General features: G+C 37.2%; 1 protein-coding gene across 3 annotated transcripts in view; it reads left to right on the top strand.

The window, feature by feature from the left end:
• Positions 1–274: 274 nt before the first annotated feature.
• Positions 275–26,781, top strand: part of NR1H4 (nuclear receptor subfamily 1 group H member 4) — a 30,097-nt gene continuing 3,590 nt past the window's right edge. Inside the window, exons 1-7 of one of the 3 annotated variants that reach the window (XM_062491414.1) lie at positions 275–359; positions 8,348–8,710; positions 13,963–14,103; positions 17,783–17,916; positions 18,423–18,521; positions 19,106–19,205; positions 20,160–20,306. In XM_062491414.1, coding sequence (XP_062347398.1) covers positions 275–359; positions 8,348–8,710; positions 13,963–14,103; positions 17,783–17,916; positions 18,423–18,521; positions 19,106–19,205; positions 20,160–20,306 — 1,069 coding nt within the window. Of the gene's footprint in view, positions 360–8,347; positions 8,711–13,962; positions 14,116–17,782; positions 17,917–18,422; positions 18,522–19,105; positions 19,206–20,159; positions 20,307–26,781 lie in introns of all 3 variants that reach the window. The other 2 variants (XM_062491413.1, XM_062491415.1) reach the window with 2 other exon arrangements.

Here is a 26,781-nt window from a genome sequence, read left to right as displayed (position 1 = left end):
TGAACAGAAAGAGAGCAAATAAAATATGCTGCAGCAAGGAAAAAAAAAACAAACAGGCTGGATGTAGCATTTTATTTAAAAGCCGAATTAGGTATTGCAATTTCAGTACAATATTTGTTACAGCAAATATTGAAACAACCTCCTGCATCCTGCTTTACACTAGGTACACAAAAGTTAGTTATCTTGTTTTAAATATTCTTCTTGCTTCATATGTTTCAGGGTCTCTTTTCAACCTCCTGTTTAATCAGCATATTCCTCCTGAACTGAAGAATAAATGGGATCTGAAATGAATTTAATAGGACATCATCAGCTAGCCACTGCTGATGGATTTCCTCTTGCTGAAGGTCCACATTTGTTCGGTAAGTCACCAAATTAGTTTGAAATAGCAAGGTGTTCTATACTCAGAAACATAGCTGAAAATGGACTGATATTTCAAATCAAGGGTATGTGGCTGAAATGTGCAATCCTTCTTGAGTCTTCAGTACTTATAAGAGGAATAACAAACAATAGATCTGTGGTGTTAATGTAATCTTGCACGTTATTGCTCTCATCACTGCTCACAGCAGAACCTGTAGGTTGCTTTTGAGACACTCTTCTAGTACTGGAGATCATTTGGCAAAAACAGACCTTTGTATGGAGGCTGGATGTTACCTTCATGTGAGTCACTTAAAACAAGCTGAGCAGATATGTTTCCAGTTAATCTGTAATGAAATTATAGTGCAATGTATTTGCATTGCCATATTATGCAAACCTATGAAAGTAATTTCACCTAAATTAAAATCTTTGTCTTATTAAGGCCATTAAAAAGTTATCCCAATAACTTCACTGCACAAGAGAATTTAGAAAGCAGGCTGGAAGATTCTCCTTGCTCCAGTTCCACTGAATTTTTCAAGGCTAAGCATAAGTTTGTTAATGAGTGAAAAATTCTTGGTCAATAATAAGCATGGGTAAGCTCTTTTCTGGTATATGTACTGCTCAGAAAAAACCCAAAACCAAACAAACCAGAGAATAATACATTTTTAGCCTTTCATTTGACAAGAGAGTGGGTCCTTCATAGAGTAAGTTATGATACATCGAGGACCTCACACACAATACAGACCCCCACAAAATGCTGCAACACTTGAGAAGTTTACAGTCCAAATAAGACCAAGATTCTGCCTTTTTGAGTGCTGGAAAAACTGAACACGTTCTAGTTTCACCTGTCTGAAACATGAGTAGTGCCTGGGGCCTGGAATGAAGGACTCTGGCACCCAGAGCCACTCCAGCTGCAGAGATCTGGAAGTCAGGAGCATCTCTACAGGTCAGACCACCTGCAGTGTCCTGGCTCCATACAGCTAAAATAAAGCATGATCATTAATGATAAGTAGAAATGGTGTGTTACTGGCTTTTATCCCTCTTTGTTTTGGGGTTTGATTGGAGAAATGTTTTGGAGTTGTTAAAAAATATATGCTAGCAGCCAAAAAACTCCTTTGGTACCTCTGAATTCCAATGTCAGGCTATGATATACAGAGAGGAGAACGCTGTTCAAATCTAGGGTGTCAAATTTTATATCCAGTCATCTTTCAAAACTGCATACCTAAGCTACTTCAGATTTTTGTCAAGAAATTTCCCCCCTAAAAATATCTACGTTTTCATTAATTATTTCATTATTTTTTAAGGAGTAATTATAAGGCTGCTTGAAAATACAAGGACGAACGTTACTGTAAAATACTTTCCCTCCACAGGGTAATCTTACAAACTGTGAAGCTTTCAGAAGAGGGACTGTGTCTCTCATTATAGGTGTTCAGAGTTTAGCATAATAGAGATTTAATGCAAACTGACATTTCTGTGACAGAAAGAAATAATGTATTAAGGAGTTGAATCAGGGGTCCCATTAGGAAGAAAACTTAGCACTCCTGCTGTGTTTCACTTAAGCTGACTTTTGTTTTGTGGGGTGTCACTCTAATATGGTGTCTGGAAAAAAAACCTATCAGAACTAACAGGCTACTGAGTGCAGAGAAAGTTACTCATTGTGAAAATACGACTCCATCTTTGCAAAACATTTGTAGAAAATGGTTTTGCTTTTCAATTCTTTATCTTGACAAATTATTTGCAATTTTTGACATTCAGCTTTGGCAGGAAGTGACTTGTGAACCCCAGAGAACAGGAAGAAACCTTTTCCTTTTGATGGTCTTTATAATGCATGTTTCTTTTAGGTCTTCTCATACACTGCAGCTCACAAGTTAAAAATTGCTGGCTTACAAATACTACCCTTTATGCAAACCAGTCTCCTTTATTCAAAGATGCATACTCACATTCTGTAAAAAAATCCTTGGAAATGCATTTTGTTTTCACTATGCTTTATTCAGTCGACAGGGAGACCTTCAGAAGAAAATCTAACGCATCTCCACACGTTAGCTCCAGGTTCAGGTCTTTCAAAAGAAATGCTGTCAATTCTGAGTTGCTTGTGCTTCGAGCCTCATCACCATGGTAATTCCAGGGCCCTTCTACAACCTTAGCCTCAAGACTTCCCTATGCAGCAGGTTTCAGAAAAAAAGGTTTTCTACTTTTCAGTAGATGTAAACTGTATGCCATCATTTTAGCAGTATATATCTAAGGTGAGGTATCTCTGTATGCCTTAGTGTGTTTTAACCATAGTTTTCCACTTCTGCAGCTACGAGTCCCTGGGAAAAGGGCCTCAAAATGCAAGTGAGGAAGGATCTTTAACCTAATTAAAGTGAGGGTCCTTCCCTTCCATCCCGTCTTCCTGCAAAACTGCTTTTCTTTTTCTAACTCTCTACTCAGGTGATTTAGAAAGGTTATATATTTGTGTGGCACCTGGAATAAATACAGTATGTGATTCAAACTGTTATTTCTATGATAAGTAAGTAGCAGGCCTCTAAAGTACTAGCTCCATTCCATTTTCTGTGAAAGCACCTTATATAGAAGTTGTTAGTATGCAAGATACTACGTGCAAAACTTCAGATATCAGAAATGGAATTATTTCTAAGAACCTTAAAAGAAAATGATATGCTTAATTTGAATTAAGAACTATTTCAAGTATTTGCAAGTATTTAAAGTACTTTTTGATGGCCTGAAATTTTTTTCTTGTAATGTGACATTAAAATATAACAAGACAAGAAATGCCACCCTCACTGTACATGCCCCTAGTTGGGAAAGAAGTTTCTGGGGGAAATGAACACTCTTAAAAGCTGTATTGAAAAGGATGAGGAAGAATAGGAAGAAGAAATTACATGTAGCAAAAGGGGGGGGGGGGGGGGGAAGCAATACATCTAAGTTTCTTAATGAAAAAATAAAAAATACTACTGAAAATTGTTGTAGACACAGAACAATGCCTAAGAGGAGCTTAAAAGGCTGACTCCTTTTAGGTAAATCTGCTTTTTTTTCCTGTTTTTTTTCTTTTATTTTCTTTTCTTCATTTAGTTTAGTTTGGTTTGTGGGGGTGTTTTTTGTTTTTTTTTTTAATTTGCTACTGTTGTTTTGTTTAGGGGTTTTGGGGGGGGGGGGTTTGTGTTTGAGTTTTTTGGGTTTTTTTAAATAAAAACATAATAGTAATAAAAAGTTAGTAGGGTCAATTGTCCAAACTGATTAAACAGCTTCAAGATCATAAGATATGTTAAATAACTCCTTGTCTTTGGCACCACCCGGCAGTTAATGCAACATCTGGCTTCATCCCTGCAGAGAAGATAATTAGGCTCATCACTAACCCTCAAATCAAAAAGAAACAAACCAGCACAAATTAAAACAGAAAACATTGGATGCATAATAATTATTAGGAGAGCTAAACCAAACAGAGTGGCATTGTGAGTAAAAAATTTAATGAGAGGGACAGATTGGATGTGGCTTTCAGCAACCTGTTCAAGAAGAAGGTGTCCCTTCCTATTTCAGGGTTTGGAACTAGATGGTCTTTAAGGTCCTTTCCAGCCCAAACCATTCTATCTTGTCATACAGGTATGTCCAGTATGGTCTGAGCACTTTGGCCTTTTTTTGAGAATGTAACATTTCTACACTTAAAAAACCTGCTTCCTGTAATACTGGAGTGGTTAATCTATTGCACAGAACCACCTGACCTTACTAAATATTTATTGATACAAAATTTTATTGTAACTAAACCACAATAGGTACAAAAAAACAATGGCTAAGCTACTTGGAGGCATCCCCTCAAACTGGTAACCAAATTTTACCCAGGTAAATCCACACTGGGAACAGACATTGTTTCCGGCACTTACAAACAAGTTGCTCATACTGAAGTTAATTAGTAAACTATATAACCTCTGGTCTGTGTCACTCCTAATCTTAAAGAAAGTTCTCACAGTGAAGAAGTGAACAGGACACAGACAGAGCAAAATTAAGAAGTTTCATATATATGTAGACTTTAGAAGGTAAAAAAAGAAAAAAAAAAAGAGAGGGAAATGAGGACCGAGGCACCTTAAGGAGAGTATTTTTCATCAAGATATGGTCAGACTGAACACAGCCTGAGGTAGGATATTGCCATATTCTGACTTGGATATTTTTGTTATCTATTCTTACACTCTTCCTTGATATTGTAGGATGCTAGGTTTTTGAAACCAAGTGATCTTTAGAAGATATGCAAATAAGTTGTTTGGAATTAAACCAGAATTTTGTTAATGGCTATGCCATGGTTTCTGAATTACCTCATTCTGAATAGTTATTTTAAAATTTTCCTTCATGAATAATGAAGGAGAGTCAGGGGTTCATATTTTAAACATGCTTAGAATTTAGTTCTCTTTGTTGAACTTTGTAATAGTGGAACAATAACTTTTATATTAAAATATGTTTTCATTGTAATTTCTGTAATATTCTGCATAAAATCTCCTTTAGCTCACACAAAATCTCAGTATAATTCTGTGAACAGAAAACAGTTTCTTTATTCCTACAAGGAATATTTCTACAAGTAAAATTTCTTTTGAAATTTCATGCAAAATGTTCTGTGTAAAATTTAAAGTAGCAAAAATAAACCTCTCTAATAAGTTTCAGTTGCAAGTAGAAAAAATATTTGTAAAATAATGATCACATTCATGTGAAAGTTTCACTTTGTTTTAAGTAAGCTTTCAATATTTTTGTTTAAGGTTTTAATTGGAAAACATTTACAAAATAAAAGATTTGCAAACAGAAAAAATCTGCAGCTGTAAGTAACTTAACATTTGTTTGTGCTTAAGTACTTCTTCCCTAAAATTCTGGAAGGTATCTTTCCAGAAGGAAAAAGAGATAAATGTTTCAAAACATTTAAGACCACACAAACAAAATGTCTGTGTAGTCATGTGAAAGTAAGATCATTTCTAATTTCACTTTTTACTACTGCAACTACTGCAGTGATTTTACTGAGCTGTTCATGGTTTAGCTGCATGAGACCAGTCCATCTCAGACCTCTACATATATACATATATATATATATAGATAGATAGATAGATATACACGTGTATACATACTTATATATGTATATCTGGAGAAAAGCTTATGTACATTCCGCTTGGTAAGATAAGATTACTTTTCTTTTGTGATAAGAAATTATTTGGTCTAGACTCTCACATCTACAGGTAGACCATGCTCAGGTCTACTTAAAACAAACCAAACCAAAACCAAACAAAAAATGCCCAAAACTTCCATCTAAAGTGGGAAAACCTACATAGTTGCAACCTAATACTGCTCCTTGAGCACTTCTCAGAGTTTAAGCTGTAAGTCTGTTTTACATAAAAAACCATGCTCTCTCAGTCTCTCTCAAATATGTCTGTTTTTCATTTTATCTTCCACTGATCTGAGAATGGACTCAGTTCAGCTAAATAGTTTAACACTGTGTTTGAGGGAAGGAAAAAGGAGCTGATTTGGGTTGTTTGGCTTTTTTCCTGTATTTAATTAATTAAGATTTTTTTTTTTTTGTTTCTCCTTTGGAAGCAGAGTAGAATTAATGATGGGGAAGATTTTTCTAAACATACTTGTAACCCAAATGGCTCTACAGTTGTTTAAATAACCCCCCAGTATTGTCTCAGGATGTGCTGCATTTCTTTAGTAGCTCTGAGTTTTTTAACAAGCCCTGAGAATTTTTTTCCCGCAGAAGGAATGTTGCCTTCTTGCTCTTTCAAAGGCCCAAGCAGTTCAAGAAGCTGGTATACAGCTTTTGTGGAGTTTCCTGCGTATGGCAGAAAGCTAAAAAATCAGCAGTTTCTTCCTTTTCATTTTGGGACTGTCCCACTTTCTTTTAGCAAACTCAATCAACCAATTACTAACTAGAAAATAAAAACTTAGGTTTCCACAGTGAACAGATTCCTACCTAAAGAGAGACTGAATGATTGTGTATCCCACAATTAACCCCAGCTTTTGTACCTGAAATACCTTGACCAGTCGTCATGAGCAGCAGTCCCAACGAGTGGTTAATACAGCTAAAGACCTACCACTCATTTAACCTATACTGGATACCGAATTTTTGTTGTCCTCACCCTTCACTTGTTTTGCCACTGTGGCTGGCAAGTATCAGCGATGGTTTACATCTGATGCATAAAGCTGTAATGTGACTCCCAGGCTCTTTTGTGGAGTCCCCAGATGCCCTCTGTGTGTCGATACTCTTTGTTTAAATGGCATAACCTTGGATTTGGGGAGTGCCTTTTGCTTCTTTGCTTCTGCCACTGTAGCACTTGGTGCCCTGGCCTCTTGCAGAGCAACAAAATGCAACCATAATTAAACTAATTGCTGGTAATAAAGGGCACCATTATTCCCATACAGCTTTGTGTCACGTTTTTCCAGACGTTCATCTTGCTGCTTATTCTGGAACTGGGACCTCAACACTTGTTACTGGCAAAAATGTGCTGTGGGCAATAATAGAGGGACCACAGAAACCCAAAACACTTGCATGGCTTCTGCAGCACAGTAAAATAGGAAGGGCAGAAAGCTGCAGAACAAGTGTGTGAAACCTTGAAAGTGAAAAAGCAGGTGTAATTAAAAGGTTAGCTCCTGGCACTAACTGAAGTGAGACAAAGGAGAGTGAAGAATCCCTTGCTATATATTTTTAGGTTTTTTTGTCATTAGAGATGCTCCCTCTTCTTAACTGTCAGCATTGTTTTTGATTCCTCACAAAAGGACACTTGTCCGGGACCAATTTTATGTCAGCAAAAATGTTTTTCGGAGTTCTTCTGAAGCACTGTTAAGTGATGGTCACCAATGAACATTAATCTATGATTTCCTTGTAAATACTGCTGTTGATTCAAACAAAGCTGGACTGGTCATCTTCCTGGAAATATGCACTATTTTTCACAGACTCTCTTCTTGGAACTATTGAAGGAATTGAGTCAGTGTTTTCATTAAGCAGCAAGATGTGGCTCTCTCAAACAGAAAATAAGAAATAGTATGCAAATAAGTTTTAAATTCAACTTTTCAGTTGTTTGGCATAAACTTGATTTTACCTACACCATCCAAGGCCTGCTAGATGCTGTTGTGCTTGGAGTACATAAATGAAATGAGAGTTCAGTTGTCTGCAATTTTAAATATGTTATTTAATGAGCAAGGTTAAGATGATCTCCAGATACCGTGTTGATCCCAACAGGAGAGGTTGCTGGTCCTTGTGCCACAGCCAGGTCTGTGGCTGGCTCAGAGGTGACTGATGCTGGCTTACAGAGGTGTTTCCTATGAGAGCTGCACCCCTGCACTGAATGGCACAGGCTTGTAGGGGCTGGGGACCAGGCTGCAGAGGCTGGCTGGCCACTGGAGGCTGGATGCTGAGAAGATTGCATTTCACCACTTACATTAGGAATATCTTTCTTGTTCTTTCCTGGTAATGTGTCCTTCCTATTTCAGGCTGTTCTTGAAGGTTTATTTCATGTTTTCAATCTTCTAATTAAGCTTCACCCTTGTCATTTTTCCCTAGTGCAGTTTTTGTCTGTCATGATGTATTCATTAAGAATTAAATGCAAATTAGCATGATGTTTGGGTCTTGATTTAGCCTTCCCCAGTACTGTGGGGTTTTTGCATTTTTTTTTCTTTTAATTTCTTACATTCTGCTTTTATCCCTAATTTGGGTTGTTAACTTCTCTAGGGTGGGGTTGCTCTTTCTTGTAAACTGAACAATTATCCGATTACCTGCACAATATTTTTCAAGACATTTTTATGTAACTGCCAGTGCAGAACATTTCCACCAATTATAAATGAGTGTCTGGGAATGAATAAATTATTTTATAAACTTCTTGCACTGTATTTGTGTAGCAAATCTGAGTTTAGATAATGCACTCTCTCTGTTTGTGCCTGGTTTTTGAGATAGATGTCTGGAAGTGGAAACTTCTCTGATAACTACAATTTAATGATAGTAATAGAAAATTGGTTTTGCATTATTGTTTTCCAGGTGTCCTTTCAGACCCAATGAGTTCTCCAGTGCAAGAGGCAGACGTGTCACCTTATGCACAGTACAACAATGTGCCATTTCCCCAAGTTCAGCCTCAGATCTCATCGCCACCTTATTACTCCAACCTAGGCTTCTACCCTCCACAGCATGAGGAATGGTATTCCCCTGGGATGTATGAACTCAGGAGGTTACCCTCAGAGACCTTTTTCACAAGGGAGACAGAGATAATGGATATTCCTGCAGCCAAAAAGCCTAGACTGGGTCACTCCACAGGAAGAGTGAAAGGAGAAGAACTCTGTGTGGTCTGCGGTGACAAAGCCTCTGGCTATCACTATAATGCCCTTACTTGTGAAGGATGCAAAGGTAGGATGAAATCAATTAAGCTAATAGGCACAGCAGCTTCTCAGGTTTTTAGGGTTTGGTTTTGGTCATTTGGGTTTTTTTATTATTTTTACTTTTCTTGGTAATTTTATCCAAATCATCAAACATATTAGAGATTTGCATTTGGATTTCCTATCCTGTACTTTCCCCAAGACAGATTGGCAATGTCTTCTACTATTTCCCTATGGTTCTACAGCATAACAGGGCAACCCATGGCTCTTGAGCACCATTAGGTTTTGGTGAACTAAAGGACAGCTTCTCTGTGGAGACTGCCAGCCTGGTTCTGCTCTCTGTGTTAGCTGTTCATGCCATGCTCTGCCTGTGGAAGGAACATGCCCATGGAGGCCCCTGGGAGCTGAGTGCTAGGCTGCCCTAGAAAACAGCTAAAACCAGCCCAAGTGCCTCTGGTAGTGTGCACTGAAGGGAAGTAAAAGCTGTCAGCCCTCACCTGCAGGTTGTTCCCAGGGACTCTCTTTCCCCAAGTTCCCAAAGTAGATGATGGGCATCTTGATGTTTGTGAAATGAAAGGATTTCTAGTTCTGTACTTTCTTCTAAGGGTAGCCCCTATCTCTAGGGAGAGAGCTTCTTCAGGAAGAAGGTTGTATCTGTAAGACAATATTTTGTTACTTAGAAGAATATTATTCACGTATTGTTATCAGGATAAATGTGATGTAGAAAATAATTTCTGTTATGGTAAATATGATTGTCAGATATTTTAGCAGAGAGAGACAAGAGGTTGTGTCAACTATTATACCTGAAGAGGTATAATATATCTGTGACAGGACTGAGGTACATTACAGACAGAAAAAATAGTTTTTCATCCTGTTCTGTGAATAAATATTTCATTAACACTTTATGGATAAAGACTAAAGCATGGTCACTACTGAATTACTGAAATGTCTTAATGTGGAATTCACTGTTATAGGCAGTGGACCCGGATCTAATTTGGGGCTTTTGCTTTATCTGTCTCAAAATCGTTTGTGAGTTAAAAACAGACCACAATAGTCAAACACTCCAAACATGAATACAGTCAAGGCTTACACAGTTTATCTCAATAATTCCAATAAATGAGAGATAAATTTCTTTCTGCTGTCTAAGTGAATAGTCTCCAAGTCAAAAACTGTGAATTAACTCGTATTAATGCTGTCATAAACCAGGCCAAACTCAATTTTGATGTAATGACTCCAAGTAATGATGAATTTATTCTTATAGTAAGCTGTTCCTTCTCTTTATTAACTTCATTATTAAACGTGTGAGGAACTTTTCAAAGCCTTAAAATTACAAACTTTGAAATTTGTATAGGACATTTCTAGAAGGGAGGTTAAAGCTATCAGGTGAATATTCAGTCTGAAACCCATGGTTAAAGGAAAAGTGCATCCACTACCCTACTGATTCAGTTTGGATCACTCTATGTAACCATAATTTTACTGCTTTATTGGGATAATATATTTTATGTTTTTGTTCTGTTTCAAGACTGCTATATCAATTACAAAGAGTAGTACCTTTGATAAAACATAGTAAAAGTTGAATTACTTAAGGATAATTGATTCTGTCTCTACAATAAACTTTAAAGGTGACTAAAGTACCAGCTGATTCAGTAAAGAGATGTGCTGAGGACAGTAATTCTGCCTGACAAGGCAAAGCAGATACTATGTTTTCTAAATATCTTGATCATTCTTGCTATCTGTGGAATTTTTCACATGGATCTACATTACCTTCAAAACATGGAGACCAAAATTTGGCTAGGTACTTCAGTTGTGTTCTTATCAGTGCAGTAGAATAATTACCTCACATGTCTGTGTCTTGCACCTCAGTATGAGATCATCCCTTCTTTTTGGCAAAAAGACTGCTAATTCCTGCTCAATATGTGTCCAAAATAATGTGCAGGTCCCTTTCTGTAGAACTAGTAGTCACCTTGCAGCACCCCTGGCTCCATTGATGCAGTGGATGTTCTTGTTCAAATGAAGAAGCTTTGCACATATTTTTATGGGATTCAATCTTCTGTGAGAATATGTTAACTTTTTAAAAATGTTTTTTCCTTAGGCAATGCAAGGAAACACTTTCCATTCTCTCTGGGTTTTTTTCTTGGGCAGATGGAAGAATATTAAGATCTTATCTATTGTCCTCATGAGAATATTAACCTGAAGATATTTTCAGGACTATATATCTGTGTATATATATATATATATATATATATTTATTTATTTATTTATTAATACATTACTATCCATTAACAAATATATATGAATTATTTCATTAGCATTTTCCAAAATATTTACAAAACAAGGAGCAATGCACTGTGTTTAAACTTGCTACTGTGGAGACCATTTCTGAAACAGTCTTTAAAGACTGCCATCAAAGACATTTTGGTACAGCCTCAGCCTGGATAGTTATCCTGGGTTTTAAGGGCCATCGCTAGGTGGTGCAGACATAAAGTTGTGCTTGTTTAACTGAGCCACAGAATAAGTTCTGTTGAAACAAAAGGTGCCCATCTTCGAGATCCCACCCAACCCAAGCCATTCAATGACTCCATGAAAAGCCAGTTACACATCCCTCCCCATGCAGGCTTGCAGTTGGACTTTTTGCAGTATTCAAAACACTCCTTTACTGCTTGATGTGTCTCACACCAGACTAGAATTCTTCTTGCAAAGAAAGGTCCCTCTTTAATCTTCTCCTCACACTAACACCCACCACGGGGGCATGGGGCAAAGGAATGCCAGAAGATGTCTTGATAGCCTGACAGAGCAGAGCAGGTGCTTTGTTAGCAATTGTGAATTTCAAATACTTTTAAATTAAAAAGCCATCAGGATGCCAAACAGAGATATTTCCAAAGCTTTCATCTACTCTTTTTACAACTTTCATAATATCCATAAGAAAAAATCAACATCAGTAACATTGGAGCAGCTCTACCATAATTAATCATATTCATGACTATCTGAGAACAAAGGGAATTCAGCATTTCCAGCCAACATAAGCTTTTTGCAATTTGGCGAGATCAGATGAAAATGAGACTGTGACAGAAAAACCTTCAGCTTTTGAGTTTTCTAACACTTTGTTAGTTTAACCTATGCTGTTTCTGACTTACCTTTAAATTTTAATAAAACTCCTCCTGTTATAGAAAGTTACATACAGGTATTTGCAGAAGTGTAAGTTCATATCGAATTAGTAGTGAATAATATATCCAGAAATTCATTAATACCAAAAGCTAATTTCAAAATTAGTTATGAAGAAGTCTGTTCAAAAAGACAGCGATTCAAGAGTCACTTCACAGAAAACTGAAGAAAAATAGGATTAAAACTAGTGTTTGCCAAAAAGAAAAAAATATTTTACTTTTCATTTCAGATAATTTCACTTTTTCAAAACCTTTCTTTTCAAGAGAAAGTATTTGACTACTTGTTGGTTCCTAGATTTTGCATCCATGTCTTTGCCTTTTACTTTCTTGCACATCTTGAAAAAATTATTTATCAAAATGTTTTTCCTTTCTTCCATCATGAAGAAGTAAATGCATAGGTTGTGAATAGGTTGAGTGATAAAATCATCAGTCTTAGCATGTTATAAGTATTTGTGCAGAACTTTTCAGCATTTACTACTAATTAATGTATCATAAACTATAGGATTTAAATTTTACAAATAAAATTATAAATTATATAAAGCAGATGCAGTTGCCTTTAATTGACAGAATTTACAGCTTAAATCCAGGCTTTTTTTTCCCTTTCCTGACCAGTAAATGGTAATGTATTAAAACCATGTGAGTGATGAATAAAAATAATGCCTGGGGCTTCTGGAGGTTCTAAGTAATCTGCATTTCAAAAGAGACTGATGTCAGTCAACTGCATTTCTTTGAAGAGCAGCCAATAAAACAGACAGCATGGAAGAGATTTCAAGCAGGAATTACTGAAGATTCAGAGAAATGCCAGATTTTTTTGTGACCAGCTAGTGGAATTGTTTTACTGGTTGCTACACACTGGTGCTTGGAAGAGATTAGGCACCTATAAAACCATGGGTCAAATTTGGGAAATTGTCATCTGACAATGCACGATTCTGCAAACACACACACAATTCTTTAGATTCACAGCCACATTTGCTCTATGATTTTAGTATAGGAGACTGGTTCTTATCTGGTCCCTCTTTTAATGCATCAGAGTGCCAGGTTGGAAAACAATAGATTTATTGTGCCAGGCAGAGGTGATAAGAAAGCAAAAGCTTTTTGAATAGCTGTGGTTAATATAAATGTACACAGAGCTGTAGTTTGAAGCACAGTATAAATCAGTGATGTGGCAGCAGACGCTCCCAGGAATTTGTTTCAGAAACCTGCCCTCACATGGGGAGGAAAACTGATTCCCACTGTAGCTGATGCTAAATAGTCTCTGCCATGTGAAGGGCAATGTAAGAAGATTATAATGACACAGTGAGTAACACCAAAAATTCAGGGAACACAGACAGCAAAGATTCTGTTGTTTTATGTATTTAATCACATTTAGTATCTCATATACCCCAAGTTCTGCCCACAGCGCCGCTCTCACAGATGGGCAGCAGCCATATAGGAGATTTGGACAGACTTAGGAAGGGTCCTCTCAATTTCTTATATCAGTTGCTTTTTGCAGTGATTATTGTGCAATTTTTGTGTGAATCCAGTGATGATACCAGTCACTACCTGTGCAGGTGAAATTAGGTGACTATTTAACTCATCAAGTGGACATTACTCAGTGAATAAGGCTGGAGTATGTTGTAAACAGGGATTGAGGACATGGCCACACAAAACAGATACAGTGCAGCTTCTTTATAAAACATGAGGGTAGGTGAGCAGACCAGTATGGGGAGCTTGTATTGCTCCACTGAGCTGGGGGAACGGTCAAGAGTTACTCAGCTCTTTTTCTTCATTTTCCGTACCTCAAGAGACTTTTTTCACAGGCTATTTGTATGGTATCACCCTATGGCTCAGCCTGCTACTGGCAGGTTTCAGATTTGGATCTGAATTTTCCCAACATTCACAGTTCCAGGACTTTACTTTGGACTAATGTCTAGTGTTTGGGCTCATTTATTAAATTATATGACTTGGATACTGTTGTCAGTACAAGTATCAAGAATGAAGTCATCCAGGCACTAAAAGAAACTGATGGTCTGGCAGAATATGTGTCATTCAGAAAAATTCAGTGCAGATGGAGGTGAACTTCACCTTGATGACTTTGTTTCTGAGTGTTTTCTTTCATTTACATCACTGGTGTTTTGTGCAGGATTCTTCAGAAGAAGCATCACAAAAAATGCAGTATACAAGTGTAAAAATGGAGGCAACTGTGAGATGGACATGTACATGAGGAGAAAATGCCAGGAGTGCCGTCTGAGGAAATGCAAGCAGATGGGCATGTTGGCTGAATGTATGTATACAGGTATTTGCATCATCTAGTCAGAGTGTGCGTTAAATATTTGCTTGAGTGGTCTGGTTTTGATAATGAAGTTATAAAAGATGTCATTTGGCAGGTGGAAGGTTTAGGAAAGAAGTTTCCATACCTGTGCATCAAACCCTGTTGAAAGAAAAATGCACTTTTTACAGAGTGGGTTTTAATTGGTGGGCAGGGATGCGAGGGTATGGGAGCAGAGCAAATGGTGAAGGAAGGCCAGTCCTGCACTGGATGACAGCTATTAGTCTGCCTGAGTGGGAAGGAGCAGGGGAAGTGAGCCTATGGGAGGCTCCCCAGGAGTGAGGGGTTTGCAGTGTTATGGGAGCCAGAGCAGGAAAGTCCTGGCACTTTTCATTCCTACTCTTTCTGGGGCTCCCCCAGTCAAGTTCCTGCTGGCCAAGTCGAAGTTCTGGCACATACACAATGCTGTTTTCAAGAAAAGAGCAGGAGTGTTACTAGCAGGAAGTTTTTGTGGATTTGCCAAATGTATGTTCCCAGACCTCACCCAGCAATCAGGCAAAGCTGGGTAAGGGCTAGCCCTTTTTTATAGTCTCATTAGCTTTTCTCATGGTGCTATAGATTTTCCCACCTGGCATATAGGCACATAGGTAGACATATAGGTCTCCAGAAATGAACCCAGTGGATTTTAATAATGTTTCATATTAAAACAAATATCCTATTCAGACTCACAGTTTATTAACTTTATTGAGCTACAAACTGGGTAACTTAGAACAGTGGGGATACTGGAGTGCGAGTTTTAACATGTTTAAAGCTGCTCTTTGCATTATTAAACTATTTTTGTAAGCTTGCTCCTGAAAACACTCTGTAAATATCTGCTCTTTTGCCTTCCATGAATAAAACTTCAAATTTTTTTTTTTTTTGATGGCTCCAGTCACTTTAGCATACACATATGTGTGAAATCAATTTAGGTTCATACAGGAAATTAATCTACTTGGAATTTTTAATGTATTTCTATCCTTCAATCTGATCAGAAGATGCTTTAGTAACTGTTGTTTATATGAGAAACAATAAGCTCCATCAATATTTTGAAGGTGTTGCCAGCATAACGTAATTAATCTTTCATTCTGCAAATTGAACAGGCTGCAAAGATCCTGAGATAAGACATACTCTTGTGCAATGCATAAATATATCAGCACACCGCACTTTGATGGAAGATCTCTATGAGTCCTGCATTGTCAGAGGAAAATAATTTCCCTATGGAGTTCACCACTGATCCATTGCTTCAGAATTTTGAGGATTCAAAATAGCTTCAGTCACTCAGTGCAGCAAAAAGCTCAACAGCCCACTGCTGAAAAAAAAAAAAAAACAAACTAAAAAGCAGGTCAGCGTAAATAATACTGACTGGGACCACATGAAACTTTTATACTGGCCTATCATTTTCACAGGCTGGCATACAGGAAATAAAAGCCAGTGGGTGCTGCTGCCATTTGACTCTCTCCCTGCAATGGAAACACAGGGTATCTTGTGTTGCTTATGACTTAACCATAAGTGTGCTCTAATGCACTGCAATGAGGATGTTTGGCAAGGCACCATTGAATGGCTTTAAAGTAGGAGTGTGTCATATAATTGCTTTTAGTTCAAGGCAATCTAGGACAGTAAAACATGAAACTTCTAGTAGTATAGGGAATTTATTTGAAAAAATATGACTAGGAAATAAAAGGTTACCTTGAACTTTGTTTCACTTACTCATTTTGTAGGATTGTAATTGCAAGCTCTGTGGATTCTTTTTTCTTCTGAACAAGGAGCTAAAGTATTATAAATATTTATGGCACAGCTGCTCAACAATCTTTCTCCTGCCCTTTATGTGCAAACTGCAGACAGACCAAAATTACTACCCATCAGTTTCTGTCATTTGCTGTCATTTGGATCTAAACTGCAAGTTTCTTGGGTGAGATGTCTACCTAGGGGAGACCCAGGCTCTGCCACTCCTCTTGGAATTTCATACCCATTGAAACCTAGCTATTTCTGAGCTAAAAAGTGATGTCCTGTCACACACGCAAGCTTATCAGAAGTCTTAAATGGAGCCAGAATAAGAAATCAAGGTAATACTTAGTAGAAAGAAGCATGAGAAAAATCTGTCTTAATGCTTAAGGCAAATGTAAAGCAAATTTTCCCTACGAAGGCAATAGACCAGATACTAAGCTGGTGGAAAACAGCACAAGTCCATTAACAGCACCAAAGGATGCACTGAATAATTTAGAAAAAGAAATCTACGGTGCTGTGTGGCACCACAAATTACATGGCTCGATACCAATTATTATCTCCATCATTCCTATTCCCTTCTTTCAAGGTATTCTTTGCAGGTCTTATTTTAATCATGTAAATTTCCTCTTCTCTCAGCAGTTCAGGTAGGTCATTTTATATAGGACTTAAACAGGAAATTAAAAACATTCACAACAAGATTCACTGGTTTCATGGTATCTTCCTCTACATCATATACTCACTGAATAAGCCTCTTTTCCTGCTCTGCATTTTTAAAGGTGAAGAATGGGAAGAATACTAGAAAGAAAGAAAGAAAGAAAGAAGGAAGGAAAGAAAGAAGGAAGGAAAGAAAGAAGGAAGGAAGGAAGGAAAGAAAGAAAGAAAGAGAGAGAAAGAGAGAGGAAGGAAGGAAGGAAGGAAGGAAGTTCTGCAGTGATATTTTTATTTTTTGATGATTACTTAGGTGTTTACTTTTTCATTTGTGGTTTCTGACTGTCTTCCACAGATTGTGTAGGGTACATATTGCTCCTTCCTTTTGCTAGCACAAGAAAATTGATAGTTTTTTGTGACATCCACACAAGGGTGTTTCCTTTTTCAAGATACTTAAGTGTAGCCTAGGAAAAAAAAACTAAAGGAAAAATCCCAAACCACAAATACAAAAATCCCTTTTTGCATGTGAAACTCTATAGTAAAACCAGGGCTTTATGCACTCCTCTAATACAATGAAAACCAAGACCATCTGGGTAACTTCTTGCATAAATACATTAAATACATTTTAAAGGTACGTTTGCCAGTCTGAGTTACTTCTGAATCCACGTTTTCAGCAGTTGGTCTACCTGATGCAGTAATGGCTAAAATCCCCATTCTTCTGCATGGCCTTTCTTTCCAAAGATTCTGCACAACAGACTTAACATTGCTTAAAGATTATTGAAAATATTCAATACCCTTTGTGTAAGAACAGCTGCACCTCAATCACTGTTTTGGGTCAGAGCAAAAGGGCATTATCTTATATCTTCCAGTTGTTCTTATTTATTGCACTTTGCTTCAGGTCTTGGGGCACAGGAAAGGTTTTTCTCTTGCATAAAACTGAATCAAAGGCACAATTCCGTGTACTGCCATCACTAATGGGCTTTTTGTCTATAAGAATAGGTTAGACCTGGTCCAAAGCAAGACCCCTGACATGCTCAGTGTGTGGATTCTGGGTCAGCAGAACCAACTGTTCTGCTCTGCAGATCAGCTCCATGTGGGGTAGACTGCTCACAGTGTGTGCCTAGCTTGTCTCAGTAGACTTGCATCCAAAGAGAATGACGTGTTCAGGAGATGATCTGCACAGATAAGTGGGGTTGTTGGTGTAAAGGGCATTCACGGGCATGTTTATGTACCTCTTCAGTGCCTCAGGCATATAAAAATCCAATTGCTTTGTGTGTCCTAGGTCTCTTAACAGAGATACAGTGCAAGTCAAAGAGGCTACGGAAAAATGTGAAGCAGCCCCCAGATCAGACAGTCAATGACGACAACGAAGGCCATGATGTAAAACAAGTCACTTCTACAACTAAAACATATAGGGTAAGAAAATCCTTGTAATTCTTCATACAGTACTGGTGATGTGATTTTTGTTAAATGTGTCTAATAGAGTGAATAAAGAGTATTGAAAACCCTCTGGAGTTACCTGTGTTGATTAAAACTCCACCTTCTACTAAGTCAAGGAAATACCTTGAGTGTAGTAGTTCTGATGTTTTTAGTCAAACCCTGTAAAGCATCTGTAAGATCCATGCAGTATTTTTTCTGTGGTACATATATCACATAAAGTGAGGTGTTATATAAAACTTGAACATACTTAGTTATTTGCTAAATATTTCTTTATTTCTGATAATTAACCACACAAACCTATACAGGTTAAAAACATTATACACCTCTGTACAAGCAAACTTCTTATCTCCTTGGTCTCCAAATGGTGAAAAATAGATGCATAGCTTTTGAGCTTTTGTCTAAAGCAAGAGATGCTACATCATGACTATGACTGCATTTTATGACAAGCTTTTTTTTTTTTCTTTTTTTTCTTGCCAGTATAGGAGAAGGTAGAACTTACCCCAGAACAGCAGAAACTTCTTGATTATATTATAGATTCATACAGTAAACAACAAATACCCCAGGAGGTGTCAAAAAAGCTAGTAAGTATATTGACAAATTCATTTTTGAAACACTGATAATGAAGCTGAAGATTACAAGGCAAAAAATACTTGTAGTAAGCATAAGCAGGTGTAGTAAGTAGAGCAAACTAAGGGCATACACTTAAAGTGTGCTGAACGTGGGGCAGAACCTCTCCCATTCAGTCAACAATTGGACCACATCTTCATTAAACTTAAATGTTAAGAGAAATCTTTCAACTCAAGAATAAGATTTTTATGATCAAATCTAACCTCTGCTGATTGGAGCTTTGTTTTTTCCATTGTGATTCCATTTTCTATTTTCCACTCCATTTCCATTGTAGGCAGTGATTTGAGTTTGACTTGTTGTCAAACTTCCTTTCTGTAAAGACACCAGCCTGGATCTTGAAAATATATTCTAGAGTAAAAGACACTGTCTACTTCTTATGCTGCCTTCCAAAATACTTGGTTTTGACAATATTGGAGACAAACTACAGTGTTTGGTGGAACTCTTGCCTGGTCCAGTCTAATAGTTCTTGTACTTTATGCTCTTAAACATGAAATGTCAGTGAAAATGAAGAGATTTTGTTTGGTTTGATTTTTAACAGTTGAATGAGGAATTCAGCGCTGAAGGAAATTTTCTGATTTTAACAGAAATGGCGACAAGTCATGTGCAGGTTCTTGTGGAATTCACTAAAAAGCTACCAGGTATGTCCTGCATGTTGGGGAAAATTTTGATATTGCAATGCTTACATGCCTTTCTGTTGTGTTTTGGCAATCTTTGTGTATATTTCAAAGCCTATTTTAAAGTGCCTGATCCTTCTGCATATTGTTTAGATACTATACAAAGAAAAGGTGCTTTGTGCTCAGAAGAATAGTAGACTGAACAATCCAAACTCTGCTATTCCAAGATGTGGCACTCCTTAGCTATTGACAAAGAAAATGCTCAGAGAAGGGATTGTGTCTGTAGAAAGATTTTATTTTTATATATTGCTGCAGTGCCAAATAGTCTGCATCTAAATTGCCACTAACACTTGCTAGACTCTACTTCATTCCCTTTGCTGCCTTTCTATAAATGCCTCTAGGTTATAACATCCACTGAATTGTGAGTCCCACAAAAGAACTTTCTCTAGTTGGTGACACCAATATTTTGGTCCTTGCATAGTATGTTATGGACAAGTGCTGAACATCTGAGTTTATTACAATTTTTTAACTCTCAAGTTCATGTTACCTCAAGACTGAATAGTGGATATATGGTAGAGGTCCCCTGTAACTAAGGAAGGTGGATTGTAACACTGAAAGTACCATGGCAGTGGGAAAGGAGTATAGAGAGCTCTGGTGGAAACATGACAGAAGATATTATGGAGCAGCATCAGGCTAGATAAAATTCTCACTATTGGTTATGCTACACCACAATTTGATTATCCTCTAAAAGTACCATGGACACTGAAATACGTGTGTAATCCTCATAAACTTCAGGGAGGTTCAAATCAGTGTCGTTTTCTGAAGTGCAGGTTTGAATGTCTGCAGCATTTAGCAACACTACTGACACCAGCAATGAGTTTATTCAGAGGTGTGGCGCATCACATGCAGGAATTTCAGGACAGAAAGAAGTGGGAGCTGTTTCTTTTGCTGCCTGACTTGTCTCTAATGTGTCTTCAGGCTTCCAAACCCTTGATCATGAAGACCAGATTGCTTTGCTGAAGGGCTCAGCAGTAGAAGCCATGTTCCTCCGTTCAGCTGAGATTTTCAGCAAGAAACTTCCTACGGGACACACTGTCCTTTTAGAAGAAAGAATTCGCAATAGTGGTAGGTATCTTGTTTAGTGTGGCAAACCCAAACCACACCATTGCATTTCTGTGTCAGTAGCTGGCCCTTGGGAAGCTGGTAAGATTGTTTAGTAGCATTGAGATACATGTATCTGAATGTTGTTCTTTACATTAACTAGAACAAATCTAACTCAGCCTTGAGTCTAAAGTTCATAAGGTAAAGGATTCTTTACAGGTACATTGCAACTGTTATGAGTAATGCTACATCAAATAAACCTAGTGCATGTCTCCAATGGTAAGTATGAAAGAAGGACAAAGAAGAACTATTACCATTTCAAATTGTTCATGTAAAGTATTGGCAATTATACTTTCAAAGACAATCCCTACAAGAAGAAAAGAAAAAAAGATTTTAGGATTTTACTGAAGATGACTGAAGGCAAGCACCTATCTTAGGGTTGTTCTGGTAAAATTGAATCACACTTAAGAAGGTGCATAGAAGAATTATAAATGCAGCATATTCTCAGTATGTTTTTTGCTTCTTAAGGTTCATAGAAATCTCAATGACTCTGATAAATTCCACTGGTTCTAGACATAAATCATAATAATTGTGAAAAGCCAGGTGGGGTTTTGTTTGATATGGTTTGTTCCTTAGAGAAAGTGAAGTTGTATTGTGCAATAGTGTGCATTGTTTGTGCTCCACCAGTGCAATACTAAATGTTTTGCCTTTTTCTGTATTGACCAGCAAGCTTTACCCAGCTCTCAGATACCTACCATGAATTATTCAAATGGACCAACAATTCTAAATAAGAGAGTCAGTCTATAGATTCTGGCTTTTGACTTTCCTTTTTAAGGATCAGAAGGAGAAGAGACAGAAGAACATGTAACCTCAGTCATGGGAATGGGCTGGAACTCAGTTCAGAAAATACTACTGATGTAAGCAAAATTAAGCCAGTACTTACATATTTGATTCACTAAAAAAGAGTCAGAAAACTTGAGAATAATTCACTAGCTAAACATCTGTATTTATTTTGGCCTAGCACACTCATTTATAGTTAGGAGGTTTTTATATTTTTTCGTTTTGATTGAATGTAAGAGGGTACTGTTTGATGGACTGGAAACAGTGACTTCCAGAGTGATATGAATAGCTTCTGGTCCAGGTTCTGCAGGCAGAGAACTATGCCAAGAAGGCCAGATATGTTTCCTGGAAACTGTAATGAGTTGTCACAGATCCAAATGTCTTCATTAAGAGATTTTTTCACTGGATTATAACCCACATTTTTGATAAAAATAGGTTTTAGAGAAATTAATCCATATGGCAACATGATTAATGAAAGCTTCTCTCCTCTAATCTGTAAAATGAGTATGAAGCTTCTTTGTTCAGGGTATCAACTGTTCATTTAAAAAACACCAAAAGCAGAACATACTTTAATTCGGAACATTGCATAAGCCATTATGTCATATCAATATTTTTTCCTTAGTTTTTTAATTCTCTGCATCTATTGAATCCAGATGAGATGCAATATTATATTTCCAAGTTTGTGCTTGACTTCATGATAACACAACTGGCTGGAATATTTCATTGTATCCTGCCTTAGTATAATTTACCTGTCATACTGCATGTTTTAAAGAAAAGCATTGTGTGTAGAACAGTTTAGAAAAAAATTGCCTAGAAATTTCAAGACAGGTAACAAATGTAGATTTCCTGCAATTTTTTTTTTTTTTTTTTTTTTTTTTTTTTAATGTCGCGGAGAAAAATCCAGGATAAATTAAAAGCAAATTCTTAGACGGAAAGCCCGGGCTGAACAGTTCCCAAAAAATGAAACACAGTAACTTTTTAAACATGTATGCATGTATAAATACAAATGTGTATCTTCTTGCTCTTGGAAGAGGCTTTCTAAAACATCTTCCCTCAAGCCAGGGTCAAGTTGAAGACATAAGAGGAAATACTGATGTTAGAACTTCCCCCTCCACATATTACAGGAGGATAATGTATTATCCAGCTTACTGCTGCTGACTGCATTTTTTCCTTCTATTAATAGCCAGAATATAGAATAAAATAACTTTTCCCTTATATTTTATTTCCCTACTTAGTGCAAATTCAAACCTACTTTAAAAGATTTTCCTTTGCTGCATTTAATGAGGCTGTGACAATAAAAAAGCAGCTTGTAAATTTGCATTTGTAGTTTAATTACTGTTACTGAACCTATTTAACTTTTAAATAAATGAAATTTTGCAATAGTTCTAAAATATCTACTATAGAAACAGCTTATTTTTGTGGTTTAAATCCTCATCATTTTCACTTGTAGAAGTTCAAACAAAATGAAAGAAAGCATCCAAATTCTTCTGTTATCATTGTTTACACATACAACTTTCAATGCTATTTCAATAATAAGTAATATAAATCATAGTAATATAATATATTACAAATATTCAATATTAAAAATATTAAGAATTATGCAGTTCACACCCCTGCATATCAAAGGAATCAGTACCAGGGCTCTAGGTTTCATAGTAGCCTCTACCAAATGAGACATTAAAGTAGAAATGTAAGCAATCTTTCCCAGCCTTAACCTGTAAGGACAAATGCTACTAAAAGCTGCAGCTGCCCATTATCATGTTATAGACTGGTCCAAGAGATAAGAATGGCCAGAAGAGACTAAACCCCTCTTTTTCCATATGCCTCACTGGAAAACAAACAAATAAACATAGAAATTAAAAAGGCAAAATGCAGCAAAGTGACACATACAAAGACAATAGAGAGTGTTGAAGAAAATCAGTGGTGGCTGAGTGAGAGTTTAAAAGTCAAGTTTAAAGGTAACAAATGAAGAAACAGCATCAGGATTATTTATGGCTCCTAGTGAGGTCCTAAACATCATCATGCCAGCAGCCATCAATTATTGCTGTCAGTCAGAATTTCTTTCTGCCTGTATATTTTTAGGTACAGACTAATGCCTGAATATCACATAAATTCTATTGTCAAGCTTTGATGCCTTATCCATAACATCGAGAAGGGTGGTGGTGATCCTGCCTAAAAGCCACAAGCTGTCCAAACTTCTGTCACCTGCCACCATGTCCACTTTGAAGCTGCTCTCATCTATTAATATTTATGTCTTCTCCAGTCTGATTGTATGGAATGTTAGGGGGTTTTTTTGTGATAAAGAAGTCAGAGATCTGGTGGTGATGACCTTTGAGCATTATCAGCATTCATTTTCATTCTCATGCTGATGAGGTGTATTTTTATTTCTCAGCTTGTGCATATTGCTCAAGTCCTGCTGCACCTCAGAGTCTGCCTTTGTTTGAGCCCTGATGGTTTTTTTCCATAAGCCATTGTGAGAATTCTCACAGTAGGTACTCCTGGGACTGTAATTCTCCCCTACACACCCTAATATTGAGACTTAATGAGAAATGCAGACTTTTGTTTCATGTTATTGAGATTTGGTGCCATATACTCATCTTATTTGATGCTTCATTATGTATATAACCATATTGTGATTGACTCATTCTGTGAAAGGCTGACATTCTAGTAATTTAATTCTTAGTGGTTTTTTTTGTTATTTTGAAAGTAAATTCCCCTCATTATTGAGCAGTACAGTATTTTTAAAAACAGAGCCAAGATGCAGAAATTTTTCTCTGTGAGCATTTGTAGTTTGTTTTGCTGAAGGTTTCAGTAGTCATGAAAAGACAGAGATTTTTAGATTGTCATTTTACTCTACAAGCAGTTCTAGGAATTTAAGTATTGGGAAATAAAATACTGATATTGACAGAAAGGGAAGAATCTGGACCCAAATTTTAGTTGGCAGCAGGATCTCTGACATTGTGAAATACACTGTTGTCTTCCTGGATGGGTTACAGGTGCTGAAGTACACTCAGATCCAAGGGAAAAAAGAAATAGCCGCACTTTCAAAGCATTGGCAAGAGGCCACCTTTTTCCATTGAATGTGGGATACAAAGTTCCCATTGATTTGGATAAGAGGCTCCCGCAACCTAAAGTAAAGTTTAGTATTGGAACATGGATACCTAATAATTTCCATTGCCCTTGTCTTTTCCAATTTGGTTATTAGTACTGAACAAGGGTGGTGCTTCAAATCCCCCTTGTGCTGGGGCTGCTGCAGAGAAACAAAATGATCTTCACTCACATGTCCAAAGTGTTTAACCCTCCAAATGGTCATGTGCATCCTCGTGGAAGGAGACACATCATCCTGTGACTCAAGGCAAAACTGGCACAGTGCCCAAAACATTTAGAAATTTAAACCACTCTAAATTGCAAAGTAAAGGAAATCTGTTCACACACCTTTCCTGCACGATCTACCACACAGAGTCATCCAGTGCTAGGTACCTGAAGTACAAATAAAGTTGTTAAAATGATTTAAATCATATCTACAGAAGAGAGCTATACCCATGAAAGCAAGAACAGATGTCAGGGGCCCAATCTCTTTTCCTCTATGTATGTATACTTCTTCTGGCCAAAAACCTTTTTAGACTCTGCCTGTGAAGACTAGCTCAAGGCAGTGCAGATGCTGCTACTGTGTGCCAGACATTTCGCTCTTGACTGCAGGCACTCAGGCCACTGCTAAAGGAGGGCACGTGGAAAGGTCATTTGCGCCCTCCTTACAGGCTTGGTTTGTTGTTTGTTTGGTTGGGTTTTTTAAACTAAGGTTTCCCTGCTTGAAATTATGACTTAACAGAGGTCTTGTGGATTGCTTTAAAGAAGGTGGGGGTTTGGTATTTGGTTGTGAGTCCTGCTCAACACATGCTAATGTCTCATTTAAGTTGGCCATTTAATACCTACAAGGTAATGGCAGACTGAAAAGTATGTGCCCATGCTCTGATGTGTCTTCTCTCCTGGCTAGATTTCCCCTGCTTTGGCACTCAGTATCAAGGGGGGGAATTTGGTCCATTTGATGCGTTTGAATAGCTCTGAAGGGAGGGCTAATAAGCAGCATGAAAAGCAACTCTAGTAGATGGAATAATGTGAAAGATAAAATGTAAGTTTGTGAGTAATTAGAATATTTTATTTGCATAAAGCTGCTACTAATATACGCTTGGTTTCATATTCACTAGCACCTCAATGTTTATCAAGAAAAAATGATCTCTATCTATATTAATAACACAGTGCTAGTTACTGTTAATTAGCATTTAGTCTCAAGCTTTCTTCTTGCAGTGGATTAATTATTCAGTTTTGCAAAATGGCCAAAATAAGAGAATGATGGTTCAAAAAGCTGGAAATACTGACTTGCTATCACAGTAAATACACGTATTCCAGGATCATGTTGAACAGATTATGGCCTGAAACTGCAACCCTTACGAAGGCATCAGTCATCTTGCCATTAAAGAGAAATCATTACAACAACACTCTGAAGAAGACAAGGTCTAAAGTAATGCTGTGTCTTGAGCTACAGATGGGGATGAACCTGTGCAAGCAAGGGATGTTGAATCAATAATTTTCACGGGTAAATCTGCTCTAGTTTGATGCTGCAAAGCTGCACTCAGTAAAGCTTATAATTTCCACTGACCCCGCTTGGGTTTGCAGCCAGGCATGAATAAACATAATGAAATAATCAAATGATCTGCAGTGTCTTCTGCATGTGGCTGAGTTGGGTTAGGTAGGAACCTGTATAATGCAGAAAAATGCCCAATGACATATGAAGGATAAACATGCCATAATGCTGCATGAAACAAGGTTTTTGAAACCTTTTTGAAGAAAATTAGGAAGGAGGCACAGCTAGCAGTGACCAGGAAGCTCTGCCTGCCTGACAGCACTGCGCAGGGCTCTTGTCCAATCTAAATATAGAAGGTTAGGCGGAACGAACTTTTCTGTTCTCAGTGAGGATTGAAATATAATTTCCTCTCTTTGATTTTTATTATTTTTCACTTTTGAGCTATAACTTGTAGTAACGACATTGGGAAAATCATGTAAGCCTTTTCTTCCCTAGCCTTTCCAGTTTCAAGCACCAAATCAGCTTTAATTCTTGTTCTGATAATCTGAATTGAAATGGAAGCATCTCATACAGTAGCTAGGGGAAAAAAGTAAAAACTATAAACATCTGTTTCCTGCCTTTTTTTTCTTTTTTTTTTCTTTTTTTTTTTATGTTGGAGCTTGTTAATTCCAAACAGAAGAGTTTACAAGTTTACAATCACATTAGAAAACAGCCCCCTCTTGTGACAGAAAAGCAATGTGTATAACGCGCATACAGGAAGATGAAGTAGTAGCAGGAAAACTCCAGCACAGGTGGGATGACAGCAAAACTGCTTAGAGAAAAGATTCCATTATCCTAGTTCCAAAATTGCTCATTTTTCACGGATTTTTTTCATAATTGTCTTGTGACAAATATCAGTTTCCATGTTTTGAAGTTCTGTTCTTCTCAGGAAAAGTGGTAAATCTACTTGCATTGCTCAAACACTCCTTTTTTACTCCCTTTCATCTCTGTGGTCTTATTTCTCTGTTCACAGTACACTAATGCAGAGTTGTCTGCAGTAATTTCATTTGCTTTCACATCTATACTCATTTTTTGCTT

Source organism: Cinclus cinclus, chromosome 4 (genome assembly GCF_963662255.1).
Source record: "Cinclus cinclus chromosome 4, bCinCin1.1, whole genome shotgun sequence".
In the NCBI taxonomy this organism is placed as follows: domain Eukaryota; kingdom Metazoa; phylum Chordata; class Aves; order Passeriformes; family Cinclidae; genus Cinclus; species Cinclus cinclus.
The sequence above is the reverse complement of the archived record's forward strand: the minus strand, read 5'-3'. Positions and strand labels throughout refer to the sequence as shown.